This window comes from Erpetoichthys calabaricus, chromosome 2 (assembly GCF_900747795.2).
Source record: "Erpetoichthys calabaricus chromosome 2, fErpCal1.3, whole genome shotgun sequence".
In the NCBI taxonomy this organism is placed as follows: domain Eukaryota; kingdom Metazoa; phylum Chordata; class Cladistia; order Polypteriformes; family Polypteridae; genus Erpetoichthys; species Erpetoichthys calabaricus.
The window spans coordinates 63,915,879-63,942,423 of record NC_041395.2 but is presented as its reverse complement, the minus strand read 5'-3'; the positions used below and the strand labels follow the sequence as shown (position 1 = coordinate 63,942,423).

The 26,545-nt window shown below is 37.5% G+C and overlaps 1 protein-coding gene across 6 annotated transcripts in view; it reads left to right on the top strand.

Moving 5' to 3' along the window:
- nav2a (neuron navigator 2a) overlaps positions 1-26,545 on the top strand; it is a 327,423-nt gene that overhangs the window by 68,407 nt on the left and 232,471 nt on the right. For 5 of the 6 annotated variants that reach the window (XM_051923293.1, XM_051923294.1, XM_051923292.1 and 2 more), the window contains exons 2-3: positions 11,251-11,368; positions 17,182-17,234. In XM_051923293.1, coding sequence (XP_051779253.1) covers positions 11,251-11,368; positions 17,182-17,234 — 171 coding nt within the window. Of the gene's footprint in view, positions 1-11,250; positions 11,369-17,181; positions 17,235-24,938; positions 25,063-26,545 lie in introns of those variants that run through there. The other variant, XM_051923295.1, reaches the window with a different exon arrangement.

Genomic DNA, 26,545 nt, shown 5'->3' with positions numbered 1-26,545 from the left:
TACCCTGAGACAAACCAGTATCCCATTCAGGGCTGGCTGTCACCTCATGCCCAGTGCTAATGTGTAGTCTCGGGTTATGTGCATTAATAAAGTAAGAGTTTTATATTACAGCACCACTGCCACATGTCAGTTCTGCTAATCATGTAACATGCAGCAAAAATAGTAACTTAGCCTGTTGAGTTCAAAGTTAAAGTTTCAGTCACTCATCATCACCACAGGGTGGCTATGTCATTGCACAACAGATTTAGCCCTTAACTCCGATACTAATAAACAATATCTGAATGAGTATGTGTGTGTATATATACATGCATCTGCGTAGACACAAACTGATATAACAATATGCATTTTAGTTTTGTGTGTTGTTTATGGGAGGTTCTTATACAGTATGCATGCATACACACACACGGACATATACGTATATATACGAGCTATGTAAGTCCTAGAAACTGTTGAAATCATCTGAAAAAAAAATTGAAAGGAACTACTCTGGGCATCTCTCTCCTAGGAGGTTTCGTTTTGCCGACATGATTGTACCTCTTGTGCATTAGTAGCAGGAGGAAATGTTAAAGGGATACCGTTTTGCCGATGTTAGTGGCTAAGCGACTTTGTTTTTCTTCGGAGGTTTCATTTTGCTGACGTGCTTGTCCCACTTGTGTTATTAGCAGCTAAGCGAGTTTTCTGTTTCCTCTCACTTCCGTGCCGGACAGACAAACACACTTCCACGGATAGATGTTATATATATATATATATCCATCCATCCATTATCCAACCCGCTGAATCCAAACACAGGGTCACGGGGGTCTGCTGGAGCCAATCCCAGCCAACACAGGGCACAAGGCAGGAAACAATCCTGGGCAGGGTGCCAACCCACCGCAGGACACACACAAACACACCAACACACCAAGCACACACTAGGGCCAATTTAGAATCGCCAATCCACCTAACCTGCATGTCTTTGGACTGTGGGAGGAAACCGGAGCGCCCGGAGGAAACCCACGCAGACACGGGGAGAACATGCAAACTCCACGCAGGGAGGACCTGGGAAGCGAACCCAGGTCCCCAGATCACCCAACTGCAAGGCAGCAGCGCTACCCACTGCGCCACCGTGCTGCCCTATATATATATATATATATATATATATATATATATATATATGCATACATATATATATATATATATATGCATACATATCTACTGTATCTATAGTGTTGTATATGTATAAATGTGTGTATGTGTGTGTGTATATATATATATATATATATATATTACAGTATATATATATATATATATATATATATATATATACACATTATATATATATATATATATATATATATATATATATATATATATATATATATTATATACGCACACAGACACAGTACATAAAAATGTATGCACATTGCTTAACAAATACCACTGTGTGTATATAGTATATTTGTTTTATTTTTATATAATTCTTTGGCAGCAATAAAATGTGAAATTGTGATTTATTTTGTATAAATGCCAATCCCAATGTAGTTTTGGCATTTTTGTTATTAGTTGTTTAGTCTGCCACAGAAGAATATCAGCTACAAAGCTGGTCTTAAAACCACAATTTGTGGCACTCAAATTATAACATAACATTCTCAAACCCACTTATTCCAATCCAGTTTAGTTGAACAAAATATATAGTACCAACTGAAAAGCAGTTTCCTTGTGTCTGCTTGTGTGTTAAACACGAACTCTGTTTATCCTCTACATCTATGTGTGGAAGGTTAATGAGAGGTTCCATTTTGACAATTTATTGGTGTGGGTGTGTGCATGAATGGCCTCTGCGACAAACTGGTACCCTGACCTGGGCCATTTCCTGCCTTTTTGCACAGTGCTACCATAATTGGCTTTAAACCCCCATGGCCATTAATTACATTAAGTGGAATTGAGAATGTTATGTTAAATTTCTGGGAATATGCTGCCCTTCCTGTTGTAACATTAAGGTAAATGTGAAATGCCTTGAGATGCAGAAACTACAGAAATAAAAGTTATCTCTATGTTGAATAGACATTGTAGGCAATTTACAGTACACTTAAGTTGTCTCAGTATAAAAGTGATACAAAAAATACTGAGCCACTAATATTCTAGTGGCATGTATTCTAGTTTTATAACTGGATGAACTGGCCTGGAATTTGTTGTGGGTAAAACCCAAATTAAAATAAGCCTGTAAATGATGTAAAACAGCAATGAAAATGTTGCCTATTGTATTCCATTTGCTTCATCAATCAATTTGTATGCAAACACCTTGTAATATTCCTGAGCCAACTGAGACACTCGGATGACAGATCCTTATTTTTGCTATACAATAAATGAATGCCCTGGCAAGGCTTCTGACTGTACACGAGGATCTATCGGATGGGGCTGTAACTGTGACTCCGAGTCCTTCCAGAACTCCCAACAGAAAGCTTGTGTCAGAAGTTCACACGAGTAAGACACGAGTCCTTGCTTGTGCTGCGGTGAGCGACTAGAACCTAATTTTAGTGTCTTTTTCAAACGCTGTAGGCTTTGTGGTTTTAAATAACCTTCTGTTTGCCAAATGCTGGGCGTCGACAGTGAGTTCAGATTTACGGCACACCCAGCAACCTGAAGTGCAAAGAAATTACAGCTCACCTACTGTGTTTGTCAACAAGCGTCACCTCTTTTTTTGTGGTGGATCAAGTCCCGGATCTTCAAGAGTGTGGAGTCAAACAGCCTGTTTAGAAAAACAAAACGAATTGAATATGTACAATCACGTGCGCGCAAAATTCAATAGTTTTCCAATACTTTGAAGTGCATTAGCAATGCCCCCTGTTTCGCCAAGCTGACTAAGACAGCGCGAGCGTGTGATTCACGCTCTTTGTGACGTCAGGCGCGTCTAACCTTTAGGCGCGCGACTCTCGAGCCCTGCAGCTCTGATTCATCGCGCTGTTTACTAAGTGACGCTGCAGAGTCCCGTCCTGCTTCCAAAGTTCAGCTCCCGGGAGAGAAGCATGTTGAGATTCGCATTAAACGTGTTAAGGTATCGTGCACATGACGGTTTCGATTGAGATGTGCAGCGCATAGTTGTTTACAGCTTAACACTGAATGTCCCAAAACGTAAAGTACGATTGAAAGCTTCTCAATTTATAATATTCTAAAATTAATTTAAAGTGGCATTACTGTACAATAGTTCAAATATTTGTTATGATCAGGGTGTTACAGTGGCGCAGCGGTTAGCCCGGGGATTGGGGACTGTTTCAATTTAATTGAGTAATCTGTTTAGTTAATTACTTGTAAAAACACAATATTACATTAGAATAAATTGGGATGATGGAATCTTCCAAAATTTGTAAGACGTCCTCTGATCACTCAGCATAAATTCTATACTGTTCCCAACTGTTTTCAAAATATTTAATTTCTGGTAGTTTAGTTGCATTTATTCTACTATATACCATTTTTTAAAATGCATTCTAAAAAATCTTTTCATACAACTCAATGATTTTTAAAAATACTAACATGAATAATGAAAACTGATATCAATATTGTAATATGACAGGTAGACCTAAAATAAGACTCACAGTTAAATTGTTTAAATTTTCAAAAAATTCCTACCATCAAAAATCAAAAATAAAGCACAAAATCAAAATATTTGAAGTGTATTCAACACACCATTAATCTACTATATGATAAAACACTATTGTGTGTGTGTGAGATAGAGAGAGAAAGAGAGAAGTGTTTGTGTGTGTGTGTGTGTGTGTCTGGGCCCTCTGAGCAATCTGATTGATCAGTTTGGCTGTAGTTGTTCAGTGGTAGGGATGATGACACAATATTTTAGGCAAGCACAGTTCTCTTCCTGATTATGACTTTTTATTTTTGCAAAAAAGGAGTTAAAATGGAGCATTTAAAGGACAACAAAGCTAATACACTTACTAAACACTATTAAGTCTCTAAGTACTAACGAGGTGCAACTTGCGTTGCCTTCAAGGACGAAAAGTATTCACAAGAATAGGAGTGATGTTTTTCACAGTAAGTAATGGCAACAGTGTAAATGCAGCCCACAATAACTATGATGTGAGTCACATAATGCCCATAACATCACATAATGCTCACAATCACACTATTGAAAAGATCGGGGTTGAGGGAGGGTTATCTGATTCAAATAATGATGACTGTCGAGTAAACCAAATGACATAAACATGTTATTGAGACTGACATGAAAAGGGTGTTTTGGGACTTGACATTGAGGGTGTTATGTGACTCTGGTTATAAGTATTGTGGGCTGCAGTTAGATCCAACTCAGTAATGGGGGTCTGTCTGTCATTGGTGGTAGTCAAAAAGCAGACAGGAGGTGAGCAAGGTACATCAAATTGACAGAGTCTGAGAAGCAGGGTTTACGGGAATGTGATTGAAATGTCAGACAAGAGAGGCAGCAAAACATAAGGATACCAAGGAAAGAGAAGCGCTGAGAGTACATGTAGGGCAACAGAGATATGTGAGGATACCAAGCAGAGGTGTAGGAGAAGCACTGTTTTTAAATTTAATCTATCACTTGTCTACAATGTGTAAGTTTACATAGTACACAATAAATGCTCCAAGTAACTAACATTCCGATTCTAAATGTCCATACAGAAACTACTGGTCTAGACCTGCAGTGAGGTGTGGTGCTATGGCTCTGCAAACAGATGCCTCTCCCGTCCTAGACCCTACTTATTTTAAGTTTTACCTTTTCCCTGATGTTTGACAGTTAAATTCATCCAGTGTGAATGAGTGTGTTGATGTGAGCATTTTGTCCAAGCCTTGTTGTGAACGATGCTGAGATATGCACTAAGTTGAGCAGGTTACAAAACAGATGTCTGGATGGACTCAGTGCTTTTATTTTAAGATAAAAAGAACTTAGTGAAAATAGAAAAAGAACAAAGGAATAAATTAAGAAATTGAGCTGTTTTGTGTATCAGTTTAAATTTTCATTCCCAGTTAGTTTCCTCTGTGTTTGAGGCAATTTTTCATTGTGCTTCAAAATTTCTGTCAACCATGTGCAAGAAACACAAATCAGTTTAAGACTCATTACTCCAATTGTTCATTCATTCTGTGGTAAAGGGATACCTCATACTTAAGGCTTTTCATTTTCTTGATTACATTAAAATGACTCCTTGGTCTGGACTGTTTTAAAAATTGAAGCATTTGGTCAGAAAATATTTTGCCAAATAACTTTAAAGGTTGCTGTCATCAAAATAATTAAAAAGAAATAGTTTGCCTAAATGCGCTTGAACGGCCAGAATGACTTAACCACACACAGAAACAATTTTAACTCAATTAACTTCAATCACCATACAGTAAATTACAAAATTAGACATTAGCCATTATCTGAACTTGCTGTGTTTAGTACACAGTGATGGAGAGCCTAAGACTAACCTAAAAGACAAGCTGGAGCCTATCCTAGGAAGCATAGGGCACAAGGCAGAAAGAAACCCTAGACAGGGCACCAGTCCATGACAGGGTTAACCCACAAATTCTAGGCTCAGTTTAGCATTGCCAATCCACCCATCTTTCACATCTTTGGCCTGTGGAAGGAAAATGCAGCACCCTGATAAAATTCATTCTGGGAACTGGACGAACATGCAAACTCCACACAGGGAGGGCCTGGGATGCAAACCCCGGCCTCCTTGTTGTGAGGCAGCAGTGTCATCACTCCTCTACTGTGTCACCCAATCCAAAAAATCATAGAATGTAAAGCTCAAAATAAATTAGCATTTTCAGTCTTTCAGGAGTTGTATGTCTACAGTAAATATCTAGAAATTAACCGATGAGAAGAACATAAATGTGGGCAGAGAACTGAGGCCAGGAACGGGACAGATAATAGTGTGTGTGGCAGAGTTCAATAATAGTTTAGTACATTCATGCCAATTGCTGGGTTTCTTTGTAACACCATGAAACAACAAACTTGAATATAAAAATGAAACAGTCATGCAATCCTTTTATCCTGTCCATTTTGTTAATCCATCTTATTGTTTACTGCTTTGCCTGGAGTTAGAGCTTTCTATTTCAGCAGCTGGCATGAAGCAGCCACCACAGGACACACTGAAGCACACATCCACAGTTAGATATTTTTAGACTTCATGTAACCCAACATGCACATTTTTGTGATGTGGATGGAAACCCCAATGAACACAGAAAGAACAAGCACATTTCCCTGAGCTAGTGACCAACCTGGAATTGAACAACAATTCCCAACCTGTGATTCACCATCATGTCACTCCTGTTTCAAGTTACATTAAATTTAGTTCCTGATTCTGGGTTACTGAGAGACCATGCATATTCTGTCAGCATTAGATACAAGGCAGGGACCAACAATTGAAAAGTACAGTCATACACCCTCACTCTTTCAGCTAATTCAAAATACAAATGCAAGAATGATTACTTGAACTAAGAAGCACAAACACATACTTCCTGTTCTTAAGTCTTTATGCTGGATTTCAATTAAGTTTAGGAGTGATTTCAAAATCCTCCTTCTTAGATATAAAGCTTTAAAAGGCCAAAGCTGTACTTACTTAACTGAATTTAGACAGCATTCAAACTAGAGCCTGCATTGCAATCTCAAAATGATGGTCTGCTAAGGATTCCAAGGATTAATAAAATAACTATGGAAGGCTGAGCTTTCAGCTGTACAGGGCACAAAGCTGCGAAATGATCGGCTTGCTTGTGTAAGAGATTCACCATCAGCTTCAGCTTGCAAATCCAGGCACTGCTTTAATTGGGCTACCCTGATTAGCTACTATTGTTATTGCACCTCTGTTCTTAATCATCTTTGTTTGTTAGTCACCTGCACAAAAATAAAAGCCTGACAATAATTATGAACTGTTATTGACCCTTCTCTATTCTTCTTTTCTTCTGGGTATTCTGTTGTGGCGCTTGGAGTCCTTGCTGTACTACCAAGCCATTAATATCCTGTCCATGAGAAAGACAGTAGAGATACTGGGGGCTATGGAATCCAAGGGTAAACTGATTTAGTATTCTTTTTAGATTGGCCATCCCAAATTAATATAATATCATAGAATGCCCATGTGATATAGGGGGTCAGGACTGTGTCTGTGTCTGACTTTGTCTATGTCTTTCTATTATAACAAGCCATATTCCACCCCCAGAGGTGTATTGTCTTCAAGAACACTGCTGAATGGAGTTTTTGTTTCTCTTTCCTATGTTATCAACAGGTCATAATTCAGAATTAGGAGTACAGTACACATTACTGTAATATAATTACATTTCCTAGTAACAAAGTAGTGTAATGTGTTTATGTTCTTCTAATCACATAACAGTTACTGACATAACTAGAATTTCTTTACTTGGACTAAACATATGTTTATTAGTAAATAAAGTGTAAATATTGTAAATAATTTGGAGGGCAGGCATTCCATTTCATATAGCCTTCAAAGAGGTGTGTGTGTGGTTACCCAGTTGGCATTTCCTGCCTCATTCGCACTGCACTTGTACACTACTTTTACGCAGACATAGAGTTGAATTCCACATCTCTGTCACATCCGTACTGGAGTTGTCTGTTATTCTGCAACATTCTAGTTTGTACTCTGAAATTATGCTAACTTTGATTTTGTCTTTGTTAAGAAATCAAGATTTCAAGTTTTACTTTGAAACATAACAAATTTCCAGATTTACAACACATTGAAAAAATATGGCTAATAGAGGAAATTTAATTGTATTTCAAGGAAGAAGGAGCGAACTGTGTTGTGTGTCTGAGAACTTTTATAATTAAACATATTATAGCTATTGCAGCCGGGGGCAGGAATGACAGCTCCAATAGTCAGAGAAAGTTTAGAGTGCCAAGCAGATCATCCCATTTATTGTCTGGAGACAAAGAAAAGCAAAACAAAAGAAAACACCCTTTGGCAACTTCCCATTATATGGGATGAGTTAGGCAAAATTATAAGGTTATTGGGCTGGATAGCCAAGTCATACTGCTAGCGGAGTCACTCGAGCCAGTAATGACACCTCCTTCTGGGAAGATGGTGTTTCTATGGCAGCTGGAACAGAAAGGGTAGGGTCAGCTGCCCTCACTGACTAGCTTCTCAACACTGTGGAGAAAGAAGGAGATGACAGTGTTAGCAGCAGTGCTCCCTCTCGTCTGGGCAGGCTGTTACATACCTCAACTGAGCCTGTGAGGAGGTCCTCTGATGCGCATGTGTTACACTATGTTAATATTTTTGTTTACAGTGATGTATATCGTGTTGATCAAAGAGCTCAAAATGAATTACATTTACTGGGGCAAAATGTCTTTCTATATCCAATCAAATGAAAATCCCATAAGCATCATTTGTCATCAAATGTAACAGTATATTACAACTTGCGCTTCAATTGTTTGTTGCATCTCTTTAAAACTCCTTTGAAAAAAAAAAAAGGCACAGGTAAAGAAACAAAATCTTTACGTTAAATAGTTAGTGAATGTAAAATATTTCATTATAAAATGTGAATGCTTTATTTTTGATTGGCAGGACTGTCACAAGCTTATTATGGTTTTACACAATAAACACTACAGGTTGTTGTCTCTACCTGGTCAATAAGAGCTGTCATGTGCCAGACCCTACACTTGCGATAATTTTACCATTTACTAACTACATGTTTGCAAGTTTTCAAATGTTTCATCCGTTTTATTCATACATGTTAGAATTTAATTTTTTGTAATAATTTCTTTTGTAAACTAATGGTATCTACTTGCTAGTTCAAATGTTTGAAATTGCACAGGAAGTTGGGAGTGGCAGAGAAGTACGTAAGAGTCATACAGGATATGTACGAGGGAAGTGTGACTGTGGTGAGGTCTGCGGTAGGAGTGACAGATGTATTCAAGGTGGAGGTGGGATTACATCAGGGATCAACTCTGAGTCCTTTCATATTTGCAATGGTGATGGACAGGTTGACAGACGAGATTAGACGGGAGTCCCCATTGACTATAGTGTTTGCTGATGACATTGTGATCTGTAGCGATAGTAGGGAGCAGGTCGGGGAGACCCCGGAGAGGTGGAGATATGCTCTGGAGAGGCTAGGAATGAAGGTCAGTAGGAACAAGACAGAATACATGTGTGTAAATGAGAGGGAGGTCAGTGGAATGGTGAGGACGCAGGGAGTAGAGTTGGCGAAGGTGGATGAGTTTAAATACTTGGGATCAACAGTACAGAGTAACAGGGATTGTGGAAGAGAGGTAAAAAAAGAGAGTGCAGGCAGGGTGGAATGGGTGGAGAAGAGTGTCAGGAGTAATTTGTGACAGACGGGTATCAGCAAGAGTGAAAGGGACGGTCTACAGGACGGTAGTGAGACCAGCTATGTTATATGGGTTGAAGATGGTGGCACTGACCAGAAAGCAGGAGACAGAGCTGGAGGTGGCAGAGTTAAAGATGCTAAGATTTGCATTGGGTGTGACGAGGATGGACAGGATTAGAAATTAGTACATTAGAGGGTCAGCGCAAGTTGGAAGGTTAGGAAACAAAGTCAGAGAGGCGGGATTGTGTTGGTTTGGACATGTGCAGAGGAGAGATGTTGAGTATATTGGGAGAAGAATGTTAAGGATAGAGCTGCCATGGAAGAGGAAAAGAGGAAGGCCTAAGAGGAGGTTTATGGATGTGGTGAGAGAGGACATGCAGGTGATGGGTGTAACAGAGCAAGATGCAGAAAACAGGATGATATGGAAGAAAATGATGCGCTGTGGCAACGCCTAACAGGAGCAGCTGAAAGAAGAAGAAGTTAATGTAAGCCAGGTTGTTTAATGGTTTAACTCCTAAATTGATGTTCACACTCATTAGTTATTTCTTCTTAATGAAAGTGCAGAGAGAACATTTAGGAGTCATTCTTGTTCTTTCCACTTGATACATTTATATGGGTTTAAAGATTAATGTAAAAGTAAAGCGGTTAGTAATGTGATTACTTTTTGAGGAAGTGTAAAGTAATCCTGTTACAGTTAAAGAGAAGTGATTAGTTATTTGTAATGGATTACTTTATTTGAGTAACTACTTCAGCTCTGGCCACATCTAAACTATAGTACTAATGGACTGGATCTGTTTTCGATAATCAGTTTGAAATGCTCTCTTATACTATATGCTTATCTTAATCTGAATTTGTTTGTGTATATCATGTAATTTGTAAAATACATGTTTTTTATTTTAGCTTTAAACGTCTTAAGAGTGCTCTGAGCCAGTAGTCTATGAACAGTATTATACAAAAAAAAGTGACTTTACTTAACTTGACTTACACTCGAGCATCCCATCCCAAGTTGGTTATAATATCCTGCTTTGATGGAATTAAATTAAGCATTTTCTGAAATGGTTGGATGAATGTTTAGGTATCGTAGGTAATCAGTACTGCATTGTTGGCATTAAATTGAACATGTACTATAAGCCCTAGCCTGACTTGATGTGTGGCTCATAATAATTAGGTGATGGATTAAGTTTAGAGCAGTTTTTATTGTATGTTTGAGTCAATTTTCTATTATATTTCCTAGTAAATGTAACAGTCACAGTGTGCCCGAAGGCAGCACTTTCTTAAAATTCAATTTTTAAGCTGCTTTAATCCTGCCAGCTGGTCTGGTGTCACTGGTCAGTATGGTTGGACCTGAACATCACAGTGAAGGCGTTACTATGTTCTGCATATCTTGGACTCTCTGTCTGCCATGTGTAAGATTTCGTAAAACTTCTGCTCTCTCCTTTCTCTTTGGTCACATGAGATTTCATTTTACCATTTGAATTGCTTCAAACTCACACTTGCATGCGCACATACGCCCACATGCACACCCGGAGATGCATTTACTTACCAACTTGCCATTAAATAAAGCACAATGTTTTATTTAACAGTATAATCCTTTAACTTTTCTGCTGCTGCTGTATTTCATTTTTGCATGTGCACCCATCTAATGAGATGCCAATGTGAAGCAAAGCTGCTGAACATCCAATTATAAACAAAGCTATTCAGATTATTCAGATGCTTGTCTGATTCTTCTTTCAGCCTGTTTCCCTGTGAAGGGTCTGTCTGTCTTGAACTCTGATGTCAGTCCTCTCATTTGTAAGCAGGGCCTGAATACTTCAATTGTACACAATGCCCTGGATTTTAATCCCCACGCCAACGTGCCAGCCACAGAGACGCAAGTTTGCTCCTCTGTGTTGTATCCTTAAAGAGCCTGGGCAGCCCCTGACTGGTGGACTCATTTTATGACTCAGCCTTGGAGTTCTGCCCTGGTTCTCATGTTGTCTTGTCTTTCTTTTGCAGATTTACACTGACTGGGCAAACCACTATCTGGCACGATCAGGCCATAAGCGCCTCATCAAAGATCTACAGCAAGATGTAACTGATGGTGTACTACTGGCTGAAATCATTCAGGTTGTAGGTAAGTCAGCTGCTTGCTTTCCTTCTTGAAACAAAAAAGCAGCTTCTGAGCTGCTGCTTCCTCTGATTGCACACCAGTTATTTGCTGCTTCTTAAAGTACATGAGCAGGGTTTCAATGTGCCCTTGCCCTTTCCCATATAAATGCATTCATTAACGTATGGCTTTTACATGTCATATTTTATCATTTATTCAAACAAGCACACACATTACACCCTGCTTCTTTCAGTAGTCATTTCCTTCTGTAACCTTTAAAATGTAATGCGAGGTATAGAGTTTGACAATGAGCAAAATATGAAATTTACCGCTCAACAGGATCTTAATGAGGCAACTTATGAAATAAAAGCATTTCTTAACAATGTAGTTTTTCTCTTCTTTTCCTCGTCTTCTTTTGTAGTCGCATTTTCCTTTCTGACAGGAAGCACTTGGCAAAAGTGGATGTGCCTTTGCCACAGATAGACCGGTCTAAGACCTTCTTTATATTCCACCAAAATTATTAGCACTTGCCTACATAGTTGCATATTGTGGAATACCTCTTGATGCAGGGGGGAACCTGCTGATCTAGGGCACTTAGGATATAGGATTAGAATGAGATTTTTTCTTTTTCATTATAATTTTTATTGATATATAGATGATTTCGTGTAATATACATAAAAATGAAATCAGTAAACATGTATTTAAAGGTGTAGCAGCAAAATACTGTTGCTGTTTCACAGATGTAAAATATTGGATTCAAATCCTGACTTGGTTACTGTCTTTGTTGAGTTTGTACTGTATAACCTTCACGTGTCTCTGTGGGTTTCCCTCCGGTATGTATAAAAGATGTTGGTCAATTTACGATAATTGGTGACTCAAAATTGGCCCCTCTGTAAGTGAGTGTGAAGGCTGCACTGCCATGGCCTGGTGCCTTGATTCCTACCTTGCACTGGTGTTATCAGGATAAGCTTTGGCCCCACGTCCCTGATCTCTATTAGGTGAACTTAATATTGGTGGATACTGTACATACAGTAAATACTGCATGGTGCTTTTGTTTTCATCATTGTGCATTGTGCTTTTTTATCAACCTATCCAACCTCTTTCTGAACCCACTTGCACAAATTCAGTGTTAGAGCAAAGTAGAACCAATGACAGCAGAATCTGGGCACAAAGCAAGAATCAAACTTTAATAGGTTACCAGTCAATCACAGCTTTCACTTACACACATGCTCCCAAATAAGCTCACATCAGACAAATTTAGAGTCATTATATAACTTTAAACACACACCTACATACTTGGATACTCAGAAAGTTATCTATGCAGACATGGGAAGAGCATGCAGACTAAGCATATCTCCCTGGTCAGGATACAGTAAGTTCTGGTGGAGCCTTGAGGTAGCCATGCCTCCCTTCAGTACCACCCTCCCTTATTTTGACTATACTGGGAAATGTTTGAGCTTATAAATAGAAATATTCTTTATTAGAATATTTAAATATATCATAAAGAAGATCCTTCTTTTCCCTGACCTTGGTTTTCTCCATCACAGGACTGTAGAGAGCTGGAGTTATTCTTGTAGCTTTTGGTGCGAGGCAAGATGGGCTACCAGTTTATTATGGTGTTCACCCACCTACACAGGACAAACCTACAAAACAATTAATCTGCATTTAGTGACTTGGCTTCTCTCTTCTGTCAGAAACAGTTAACTGAGTTTTGTTTACTCATATTTTATTTTTGCAAGTGTGCAAACATGCATTAACTGAAACACTCAGAGTCAGCTATCACCTTACACTAAGATACAGTATATTCAGGCCTACTTTTTATATTCTTCTATGAGGCTTTCTCTAATACTCTGACATTTTTTGTCTCTCATATAAAAGTGGACTACATTGTTTATTTCTTCTTGCTTTATATACTTGTTTTTTGTAACTCAATTTTATAACTCCATTTGGCAAGAATGGCGCAATGCCTTCATGAGCTATGATGTTTAAAACACCAAAGTAGTTAAGCTACAGAAATGGGGTGCACTCCTTTCTCTTCTTTTACTTTTCTTTCATATGTATTTGAGGCTCTCCATCCTTCAATCCACAAAGGGTTGCACAAGTTCAATGGGCCACCTTAAGAAATTCCATTCTGGTTATGCAGATGCAGCAGAATCCATAGATCCATACCCTGCTCTCATGATTGTGCATCTTTCCTTTATTAAGTGTCCAAAACACAAGACAAAAGGTAACTAGGTCAGTGTAACGGTCCACTGCCATTTGTTTTATGCTGGTCAGACACCAAATGTTGTTTTTTTACAGTGTTATTCCACAGTATATGATTTCCCAAGACACTTTACAGATCAAATATACTGTAATTATTTTCATATTTCTTTCAGTTTATTGTGTGACAAGGTTTAAGTGACTTGTTCTGGGTCATTCAGTGATTCATTATTAGTATTGAATGAGCATCCTTATTGTTTTTAAGTAAAAGTGTAAGAAATGAAAGCAAAACTCCTGATCTATTCTCTCTTATGATCCTGCCTGGATCACAGCACAATCTGGTTGTTTACATCCATCTATTTTCTGAATTTATTTGTTTATTCTTTTTAATAGAAATGAGCACCTGAAGCCTCACCCAGTAGCATTAGGCACAAGATACATATCCACGAAGGACAGGGCATACTTAGTCAAAAATTCACTTTCACTCATGCTCAGCATAACAGCAGGGTTATAAAAATAGTGCATGCAGTAGCCTGTCCCAAGATTCAGTCTCATTTTCCTCAAAGTATAAGGCAGCACTGATAGCCAATGTGCCACAGTGCTACCCTCTAGAATTTATATTTTTACTGTATGGCAGTACAGTGAGTTGCATTACTTCCTCCTTTAATTCTATTTTGATTAATGGTTGTTGTGCCCTCTAAGTGGAATATGTATCTTCCTCTAGTGTTTGAATGGGTTTCTTTCAATCTCTCAAGTTTCTTCCTGTTATAAAGACATTCTGTCATTTTATTTGTGACTTTAAGGGATTAGTATGAGGGAGCTTTGATGCCTGTCCAGAGTGTGTTTTTGCCTTGTTGCTGGGATAAACTGGTGCTTCCCACAACCTGAAACAAAGAAGATTTATTTTTAGTTAAAAATTATTAGTCTTGAGATAGAAAGTTACATACAGCAAGACTATAAAAAAAGTCTGCCTCTTTCTACAGACAATATACTGTAACACTATTGGTTTATAAGATTATTATTGTCACATGAACAGGGTATAGTGAAATTCTTACATAACTTTACATTGAATCGCCTGTCTTTTCTTACCTGAAAAATCGCAGAACATGCTTGATGTCAAAATGTATATTTTAATAATCAGGATTCATTGGAATAGATAGAATTGGATGAAGAACGTCAGCACCTTAGAGTACTACAGAGTATTTTAATGATAAGGGCAAGTACCAGGATTTTTCACCTTTTATAGATTAATCCGCAAAGAAAGAAATTATATATCCAGGATCTAAATATTCTTTTTGAAATTTTAGAGTTTGTTGTTCTATCAATTTAATTAAAGATAGATCTTGAACTATCTTTTGTGTTTTGAAACCTTATAAATAAAACAATATTTAAGTGAAAAACACAAAAATTAATTTAAGTGTACACTGTCATTTACAGTTAACCTGGGTATAGTAGTCACCTTACAAAAGAGGTACCGAAAATATTTTGATTGTTAGTGGATGTTTCTTTAGAATTTAACCACAAATGACATGTCTACATATCCAGATGTAGTTAAACTCTGCCTTAAGGGTCTTTGCATCTTGTGGTACGTTCAGCTTAATCTTCATCATACATTTCTCCAGCTTAGAACTTATTGACTTGATGTTTTGGAATGAGATTAACCATGGTGCTTGAGCCTTGAGGACAAAAGTACACAGTAAAGTAAAATATAACAAGAAAGTAAAATATTTTCTTTACTCTGAGTGCTATAGTAGACAGGTGTTCCGTCCAGGGTCGGTTCACAATCCATAACTATATTGACGGGATTAGAAAATGGAGCGAATCACTCTGACTGTGGACTGTCTTTAACCCCTCTAATTTTTTATTTCCTTCAAACACTGTTTCAATTGTGTTTGCAGACTTCCTTCTAATGCCTTTTTGAATTTTCAGCTTACCATTATTTATCAATGTTTATTTGATCAAGTGATAGTTTTGCCAAACTGCGACATTCTGATGAGTCATGTTTAGTGTAGCCGCACTTTAGTACCATTCTGCTACTTTTTATAAGGAGATCTTGAAGTAGAACACCTGAAAACTTGGCATACACATATTCTTCTTGTGATAACTCTAATATTCTGTGTATTTAATTAATGTCCTTTGACTAAATTGAGACCTTCTTTTACTGTAATCTTAAATTCAAACACAGAGTTTACAAATATTTGAATTTACTGAGACATTGTTGTCCAGGAAATTAGAATTCCTGCAGTTCAAAGCTTCACACCAGTGATGATAGACGTTTTGGTAGAAAGCAATTCTAGTTTTTAGTTTGTCTTTTTTTTGTTTTGTTTTTTTGTTTCTTAGTGTAATTGATTTAATTAATTAAGTTTTTTAGATGGTAAGCGTCAAGTTCTTCTGCTGATGTACCTTGACTCTCCCTCCCTCCTACTGAACGAAGGGAGAGAAAAACAAACAGCTGACTGTGTCTGCTGGGGGAGGAAATCCTCCTATGACCCCAGTTTAGCATGTTCTGAAGTTTTCCTAGAGAGAAGAGAAAATGTTATATCAGTTCTCAAACACACAAATGTGTCACTCCTTCCAAGCACAGAAATTCTTAACCACATTTTCTAATTGTTACAACTGTTTTGGACAGTTCAGTTGTTCTTACTGTCATTCATTTCTGGTTTGATCAAACTTTCCAAGCAAATGCAGATCTGTCTGTGTGGCTGAAAGGAATATGATCGTATACATTAAAAAGTTATGCAAGAGAAATTGTAATATATATTATATATTATATAAGTAAAACTATTCAGACCTAGGTCTTACTAACTCCTCTCTTTTTAATGCTATATGCCAACATTGTTTCTGTACTGATTTGCTTATACTTTATTTGATATTGATGTTAGGTTAGAGGTGTTCTTTGCTTTTGTTCATTACTTTTTTTTCTTTCTGCATGCTTCTAATCTTTCTGTTAAATGGATATTTTTACAGATTGTGTTTTCTTTGGTGTTCTTGGTCTAAATTAGTGCTTTGTTTTCCAAGCTCTCATTGACAATGCTTGCAGTGCAATTGCTGTCTTTATTTAGCATTTCATGGCTGCTTTTCAAAGGTCACCTGTGCTGCAGAACTCACAGCCGGCAGTTGCTGTTGTCTCTGTTGGTGAGTTGCTGGCTCTGAGGACCACCATCAAGTAGCGGTGGAAGTAAAGCATTTCTGATATTTAAAGAGTAAGGCTCGAGCTGTGTTAATCCTCTGAAATCTAAATTTATAGCAATAGGAAACAACTTCAAACTATTTCCGTTTACAAGAAGTAAGTGAACAAATTTGGAGACGTTCTTTGAGACTGTAAATGAGGTTTCCTCAGTCGACTGAGAGTCTTAACTGAAGGCTGATAGAAGATGACACAGCAGCACAGTTGTCTGCCTTTAGGAGTGGGCCCTTTTTTCAGCTGCTGACTGGGAGGGTGCAGCCCACAGACATACCCCATCATGTTTACTGACAGATTTCACAGTTTTCCACATTTGCTGTGATGAGATTGAGTTTCAGTGGCAGGGAGCTGCTTGTAGCTTTCAAGTATTTTATGCCTAAGATGCACAGGGTCCTCTCTACTTTTTTCTCCAGATGCTTCTAAAGAAAAGGATTTTCTTTTTTCTTTATTTCAGCTAATGAGAAGATTGAAGATATCAATGGCTGTCCAAAGAGTCGATCTCAGATGGTAAGTAATGTTTTTGTTTTGTTTGTTTTGTGAGTGCTTGAACAGTTATTATGTTTGTGGCATATAAAGATAGGTAAAAATAATCACAATTTCCATGTTGAAAATAAAGAGATTATTAATAAATTACAGTTTGAAAATGAACAAAGCAACATTTCTTCCAAATCACATGCATACCTTACTAAATGGTAGCACATATCATATAGTAGAGAACTTATTTGATACATACATTTATCTTACATGAGCTTCCAGCATGTATGGTTTTGGGAGAGGACGGAGTATGTGATGCTTGACATATTTCATATATATTGCAGGTTTTTCTTTCAGCAAATCTGATAATCAGATGCTAAATTCAATTTTTATTTATCTCTTTCCTTTATTTTAGTTCTGCTTCAGTTATTTTTTTTCTTTTCTAGGAGATAGTCTTATGGATTATTAGTTCAGTTCTAGTTTAAAGTTAAGTCATTTTTTTCCAAAAGTTTACATTACTTTGACAACATATTAATTATTACCTATGTTTAATACATTCATCAGCCTTCTTTTGAAATGCTGATTTCAGTTCTGTTCCCCTTTTTCTGTCTTGAAGACATTGACTTCTTTGAATACTTGCAGCTATGTGATTCTCTTATAACTGAATTTCCCAATACTGATTCATTACTTTAGAAAAATGGGAAAAAAACAATAAAGCAACAACTTTCGATTTATACAGCACAGTTACATAGTAAAACTATTTACATCAATTTTGCATTTTGTTTTTACATTGGGAGGAAGGTCAGGTTAAGTGACAAAGTGAGTAGAGTGGTTTTTGAACTTGTGGTATAGTATCCTGACCTGACCCATTGCCTGCTCCTTAGAACACACAAACCCTGTCGTCAAAGTGATTGACCACGTGGACTTGGCACATTCTTCTTATGTGTGTGTTGGTTTTCCTCTGAGGGTGGTGGTTTTTTCTACAACACCACCAAAGATATGCATGTTTGGTTATTTACCATACTCAGTTTGACCCTAGTGTGAGAGTGAATGAGTATGTAAGTGGGCTGTGCAATGGAGGGGTGCCCCGTCCAGAACTGATTCACAGCATGCCTTCACAGCATGCCCCCTTGAATTTTGTTTTATATTAAGCGGGTTTAAAAAAATTAGAATTTGGTATCTCATCCTTCATTTTCCTTTATTATTGTAGTTAATGGTATGGTTAAGGTGAATATATTTCCAGAACTGAGCTGCAATGTATAGTAGGTCCCACATGTACTGTTTGTACAGCAGTTGAAGTCCCCATTAACCCAGAAATGTCTTTTAAAAACTTAACATAAATACAACCAAGAGAAATGCAAATGTTTTGAATTATATCACAGGCATTTGAGATGTAATGACTTGCTTAGGATCATTCAGTGAGACAAGGGTAAGAATCAAACAAATACAGTGCTTTGCTCTTCATATTTCATATGCACACACCTTCAAAAAATAACATGACTTCAGGGGAGCTTTAAATATGTGCAGTAATCTTATGTGATAAAAGAATCACTGTTCCTATGGAAAATGCCATCATCACTCATTCTTTTTATTTATGTAGCAACCTGCATAACAAATACGGAGTGCACATTTCAGGGAAAATTTCAACAGAAGTCTATGTAGTCTTAAATCACAGCAAATCATATGTTGGTAGCATATAGTGTTAAAAGGTGATTTGTCATAATTTTCAGATTCAACCTGGATGAGATTCTGCATTTATCGTATCCATCAATCAATCCATTTTCTTCTTCTGACACAGGCTGTAGGAACTCTTTTTCATTCCTTTTTTTCTTCTGAAATGGGAATTGAATGTAAAACTTCTAAGATATATAGACCTATCCTCTTCCATTTCTTCATGATTTGTTGTGTATATTTGTATGACTTAAATTGTCATCTTTAATCAATTACAACAAGGTGAGAAATAAGCACAGAGGCTTAGTGATTTGCTTAAAAAGGTTAAAGGAGCTATACGATACAGCTGCAGAAATTGTATGGAGCCACATCAGAACTTAATGAAATATGTCACATGTTACTAAAATAGATCATTTGCTAGTCATCCATATTAATTAGCAATGAAACCATCATAGCCAAATTCACAATGAATGTTTCTAGGTCACTTATTACACGTGCGGTCTCTCTCTCCTTTGATAGTTTACTGGATAATTACAATTTTTAAAGACCTGAACTCTCTTTTTATTGATTGTGTTGCTAAACAGAGCTTTCTTCTTTTTATTCAAAGGTCATTAGCTTGTGTGAGTATCAATTTGCTAATGGCTCCCTGTAAGTGCTGTTTGAGGTTCACTGAGAAAGAAAAGCGACACAAAACGCTCAGGAGTGGCCATCGAGCAGGTGCTGACTGAGGAATTATGCAAATCGTTGGCATCAAGCTCAAAAGACAGCAGCCACGTTTCAAACAAATCACACATAATGGAAAAAAATGTTCCAAGGCAAATTAAAAACACGGTGAACGCTGCTGCAAAGCATTTTGCCATCCATTTAGTACTGTGCAAAAATATCAAATAAATAAGCCAAGGTCTATCAATCCTTGTTTTATATAGTGCTTTTTGGTGTGACTACTGCTATAAAAAGCACTTTATTAATATTGTGCTATGTTTAAATCCAGCCTCTAGTACTGAAACAGTTTAATCTACTTCATTGGCAACATTAAGCACAAGGCTGGAACAAAGCACAGGCCAGGTACCACTTTAACACAGGCAAATATTTGTTAGTCTAAATATTAACAGATGTAAGCAAGTTAACAGGTAAGGTAAGGGAGTGGGTAAGGTAGGAATTGCTAAAGACTAAAGAGGAGTAAGCCAGCAGGAAGCAGGAAAGTGAATGTACTCCATGGATCTAAATGTAGCTTCACTGATGGGTATCACAATAGTGCAGAGTGTACAAGCATATTAACAAAATGAAGCAATTATGTATGTGAAATAGTCCAAAGGTAAACTTCTTTGGTTTAGGATTTCAGTTGGGAGCTAGTGCAGCCTTGTATACTGAGGAGAGAGATTTCAAAACATGAAAGCTTGTAGTAGGTTGGGCCTTGATGATTGTTCTAGAGGTGCAAGAAGTCAGTGCACAGTAGTGGGCTCACCATTCTAGGCCCATAGTCATAGAGTCTGATACATCACACCACTCCAGCAGTTTCACTACATGTCAATAATAGCATGCATATTTCTGAGCTTTCCTTGGGCTTTTAAGAAAAAGTTCCTTGAGCAGGATAGGGTTTTTGAAGCACAAGGAATTGAAATTTTACTTTTGTTTTTTGTTTTACATTCATTTTTACAGTAGAGAAACTCCAGCAGCCCAGTAGAAAGTATCAGAGTCTAAAAGCAATTATGTAGTAGTTGATTTCAGAATGACATTAGTACCTTTGATGATTTTTAGGCAGTGATATGTTTTATATAATGTAGCTTTTTTGTTTCTTGAAACTGGTTATCTAAACATATTCAGCACATTTTCCATCCGTTTTCTGCACCCATTTATCTCTTTAACATTACTTAGCTAATTTTGAATACAAAAAGCAGCTTTATCAGTCCATCAATCTTTATGTAACATGCACCATAACAAAGTACTTTACAGCAGTACATTACAATTCAATATCAGATTTAACAATTGAAAAGCACACTGTTAAGAATGAACATGTTTGTGGCAGATGCACCAAATGTACCTCTGATAGAAAAGAGAATTAACCTCAAAATACACCTTACAGATTTTACACCACAAGTGTGTAAAAGCTGTACAAATCCAGAAAAGCTGTAATATAAAATTGCAAATCAGGCTGCGTAATAATAGGGACAGGAAAAAGTAACATGAGGAGTGTGAACCACCAGGGGTGTCAGAGAGCCCCAAACCCCAGACACAACCTCACAGACACGAGTCCCGTTCAAATAAAGACAGTTTATTTTCACAATTACTTTCCACAAAGGTTCCAATAACACAACCGGAACAATTCTCCTCAGTTTCTCTCTTTTCTCATCCTCTGTATCTCCCAGGCGAGCTTTGTCCACTTTCACCCGACTCTGTGTCGCCAGGATGAGGTTGAGTGGCCTCTGTTATCTTAGATCCAGAAGTACTTCCTGTGCTAGGACATAGCCTGATGGAAGTACTTCTGGGTCAATTGGAAGTCCCACCATGTAGGGATTGTTAACCCCTTCAGTTCCCCATAGCAGTCCCCCCAGAACACCACAGGGCTGCATCATGTAACTACAGATGCCCTACGGGATTCCGTGTGGGAACTTTAAGCCAGGGAGATCCTGGTGGAGGAAATGTACCAAATCAATGGTCCTCCTCAGTCTTTCCATTATACGGGCCTCCCACCCGGGTATTATTCCTGAATCTACTCCAGCCAGGATGCCATTGTATCCATTCTGGCATTGGCATCCTCTGCCTGTCTTCTGGGCATGATAGGATGTTCTCCCTGTTTCTTGAGGTGGTATGGGGCTGGCCTCATGTCTCCATACTCAATGTCTGCATTGTTTTGACAAAAGCCATAGTCTGGCTTTTGGAGCACAGTGTGTCTTATATAGAATCACTCTAAATCAGCTAACTAGTCAAAGCACCATACTGCATGCCACAGATCATAAAAAACTTGTTTCTTGAAAATCTGAACCTGTCTGTAACTTTTCCTTTGAGCATCTGGTTCTGAGAATGCTTATGAACATTTTTGGGAGCACATTAACAGAGTCCAATGCATATTCATAGCATCAACGAAGCACAGCTGAATATTTAGACATCTCTAGAATGTATACTATGTCTTCAGCGATTCAGGCTTTGCCTAGAGCTAATCAATTAATTATGTACTGTATCTGTTGTATATCCATGTGTGACTCCCTCAGCTATGTACATTTTATGGTTGTATGAAGTTTTCATGTAAATGTGGATAAATGCTGTATTTTAGCAAGAGAATATGTTTGTCTTTTTGCTATGTTAGAATATCTGCATCATGTTAAGTGAATACTTAAGCAGGTTTGTAGTTACTCTTTCATCAGCCTGCATGAAAATGCCCAAGTTGCACTCCTGTTTGTAAATTCTTTGTCCAACTTTATACTATGCAAGGTCCCACTTCATTAGTAATTTCTGCCTGCCTTTACCTCACTTGTTTTGTAGTGCAGCACTTTACAGTTATTGAGGAGAGCTATGAATTAACAGTAAGCAAGCCTGGAAAGTTGAAGGCTGTCACTTTGCCAATGGGTGACAATTGAGGTGGAATGGAAAGTTCTTGGACAGTTTAATATTTTTTTGTTAAGTACATTTTGTTAAAATCATTATTAAGTGTGAATAAAGTGGAGTAGCCAAGCATCCCAGTAATCTTCTTTTACTACAGCTCAGTTTGCCTTTCATAATCTTGTGATGAAGAACTGGGGTTGCCTGAGAGACCCAGCTCTTTAAGGACTACTCTGAATCTAGTAAAGCAAGCACTCTAGTCACCACTACGTGCCATTTAGTGACCTTGTGTTAATGTTTTAAGCCACCACACACTTGAGTAGTAATGAAATTTGATTGAGGGGAAATAAAAAATACTTTTTTATGCTGGTGGGAGCAGTGGTAGTTGAGTATGCATTTGTGAGTTTGGTTTGTCTAAGCTACTGTGACGTAGGACCAAACTGGTTTGGAGTGTTAATGTGGTGGCTTTCGAATCTGTATGCACCAAAAGAAGCTTTGTGCTGTTATCTATGTTTTGCGAGCCGAAGGTATGTCACAACTACAAATCCATCATCAAACTTTCAGCACAATATGCCTCATCAAAGTGTTCATGCATTAATTGAATAGTTCAAAAATCACAGAATGAGTACCACATGTGAAAAAAGGCAGGTTGCCCATCTTTCTCCTCTACTTCGGTCTACGATTCTGTCAGACAGGTGTGTGCCCATTGGAATAAGTGTCTTAATAGGAAACTATGTCAAAACATAATACTCAAGTAAGTTTAGTATTTATTTTATAAATATATTGGAAATGCTTTTAGTCTTATCCTTGTAGTTGCAAGGTGAAAATGGAACATGTTTACATGGTGCTGAAGCAGTGGCCAAATGGATAACCTACCCTACTTGATAGAAAGGAGCTTAAAAACTGGAATGGTTTGGCCAAGTGGGATATCAGGTGTTTTCCTTGCCTCTGTGCATTTATACTGACACTTCACCCTGCATTAAACTCCCTGTGTGTTTTGCATGATAAATATACCATTTTCCAATACATCCTTGAAATCATTCCAGGTATGGAGATGTGCCAGATGGCTTTTCTCCTTTATATAAATCTGAATGTGTGTTTGTACTGTAAGTGATTTTGTCCAATATGCAAGTCCACACCATTGAACTTATTTCTCCCATATTTTTCATAGATTCACCATTTGTACAGGAGAAGGCCATAGGTTATATTTCATTTCAAAATGTAGTTAGTGCCCCTACCCGAGGCATCACTGACTACCCCTGCTAGTATGAATATATTGTAGGTAACAAATATTTGGTGTGTGTTTTATGTTCACTTCTTAGGTATGCCGTATGTTTTCTGTGGTATATGTCAATATAAACCCTTAAAAACCTATCTCTTTTAATGGCATTTGATGTATACGGCTACCACTTAAGCAGTTGTGCAATTAAGCCTTGAATAAACTCTAAATGACCCAGATGAAAGCTTCTTTTTCATGGTGTTAGAAAGCAAAACGCCATCTGTTTTAGTAAATAAATACTCTAAATAAAGGAGATTACTTCTTATTGAAGATTTGTTAATGATCAGGCATTTCAGTTTCAGTTAACATTGAAAAGGTATGCTAAGGATTTTAAGGACAAAAAAGGAGAAGGAAAAGCCTGCTGTCCAAATGTTTGGGGTGGATGAGTTACAAACCATGTCTTCAAAAGACGAGTCGGGGTAAAAACCCATTTTGCAAAGGTATGGTAGATCTTGTCTTGTTTTCCAAGCAGCTCTTACTAGCTAAAGTGTTTTGTTTTAGCTGGTATGCCAACTTACTGGGAATACAATGACACTAGTAAAATATTCCAGTGGAGTTAAAGTAAATGTGTTTGTATTTGTTGTGTGCTGTATTTAAAATCATGTGCATGTATAGATGGACTGCTTTCCTTCTAATTTTTTTATGATTACATGCTTTAAATATTGTATTTTACTGTTTTCTCATTGCACTCTGTTTATTTTAGTGCACATATGGAATGAATCCATAAAGAATTTCTGCTAGCAATGAGTTTATTAGGATAGCACTTGTGATGAATCTAAATACTGTCATTTTTATGCTTCAATTCAATTCAGAGTAATTGAATGCCTTGGAGAATGTCAGAAACAGTGAGTGTCGCTTTCATGTGAACTGTATTGTGGCAGAATAGGAGTTACAGGCTGAAAGTGTCTTTTTAATACAGTTTAAGTTAAAGGCGTGGGTGTGTATATGGCATTATAATAGGAATAATAAAGCAGGTTGGGAAAGTGAATAAGGAAAGAGTAGCTTCAGGTGAGTTTTGAGATGGTCTGACTAAGGAATGCCTTTCCTGGCACATTTCAGAGGTAGGTGACTTTAATTGTATCATTTTCATCAGGTATCAGATGTCAGTCCGTCTCCTCCTGGTTTAAACAAAAAAAAAAAAAAAATAGCACTTGCCTGTAATTGGAAGGTCAGTAGTTTACGCAAATATTTGTTGATCTAGTTGCTGCGCAGTGTCAGGTAATTTAATGTTGGCTGTTGCTAGTCTTTGATCTAAGGTGGAATTTGGACCATATGCAGATTTATGTGAACAGGAGATATATATGGTATATAAAAATAACAACGGCTACTTCTGGGAAGACGTGGGATGAAGAGCATAAAGTATCTATAGTGGCAGTAAGTGATTTGTGGAAGTTTGTGCTGAATATGTTGGAAAAGCTTCTTCTTTTTATTATATTTGTTATCCTCGACTGCTTGATATGGTGGAAGTGTGTTAGTGTGCTATAGTTTTTTAAAACTTGTTTTTGATGTTAGTTTTGAGGCATTTATCTATTTTATTAGCACTTCTCTTTTAGAGTAATTTAGTATAGTGCCTCTGGAGTTCTTCTAATATGAGTATGTGAGCCACCTTATCTTTTGGAGGGATTTACAGTATGTACAGTACAGCACTTGCTGAGGCGTTTTATTTCTCCTGTGCATTTTTTGTAAGTGAAATAATCTTTAATGACAACATACATATCTGTACTTCATTTGACAGCCCCTGTGCTGCTTTAACAAACCCACTTTTTAAGAAACCTCTTAATTTTTCCAAATTCCCTCTGGCACCATGTAAGTTCCATTTTAACATTCTGCTCAGATGTATTTTCCAGTTCTCATCTCGAAATAATTCTCATGAACAGAAAAACAGAAGTGTCAGCAATCTGAGCAAATATTTGTTTTAGGAGCTCTTTGTATACATGTTATTTTTAATTTGTTTTAGTAGTGAAAGTATATTAAAACAATATAAAATTCATTCTTTGAGGCTGTAAAATATTTTATTTCTCTGTGTGCTGTACTGTTAAAGTAGGATTTTGATTTTAGGAAAATTAATTTTGGGCATTGCTAACATACTGCCGACCCAGAGTGCTAATTGTGCTTAATCCAGTTCAGGGTTGCTGGGGTCTGTTGGCCCCCGAGAAAGCTTCAAGTTCAAGGCAGGAAACAGTCCTGCCAGTCAATCGCAGGGTACAGCCACTCTCATCCAGTTTAGACTAGTCCAGTTATTCTAAAACACACATATTTCAGTTGTGGGAGGAAAACAGAACTGCATGTTGGGAAAATAACCCAGGTAGAGTAAATCTTGCAAAGTATACTGAGTTTACTATAAAGAATATAAAAAGGTGGTCAGTCTGTGTCCTCATGTTGCAATAGAACCGTGGATTCCATTCCGGATAGTGTCTTAGTGTAGACTTTCACTTTAATGTAATACTAACTTCGCTATAGATGGATGGGTTCTGATGCTTGATTATCATCCAAGGAAAATTGAAAAACATCTTAACACTGAGACAGGCCAGACCCTCCTGCAGAATCCACATTGGGTACATTCAGAAAGAAGTCCAGGGATTAACAGTCAAGGTCTATTGTATCTCTGTTATCTCTGTTGCCCTGGTGTGACCAAAGGGTCGCTGTCTATCAAAGGGGCCATCTTTACCAAAGCAAAGCTGTCAACACACAGATAAAAGTAACAGAAATATTTGAACTGCACATACTTAATGAAAGGCACAAGAACATCTATTCAGGTGTCTTGTTCCCTTATATTCAAATTGAAGCTGTGTTATTTGCCCAGGTTGTTTAGCTAGATGAGTGACTTTATTTCTTTATAAAACTGGGATGGAGATAA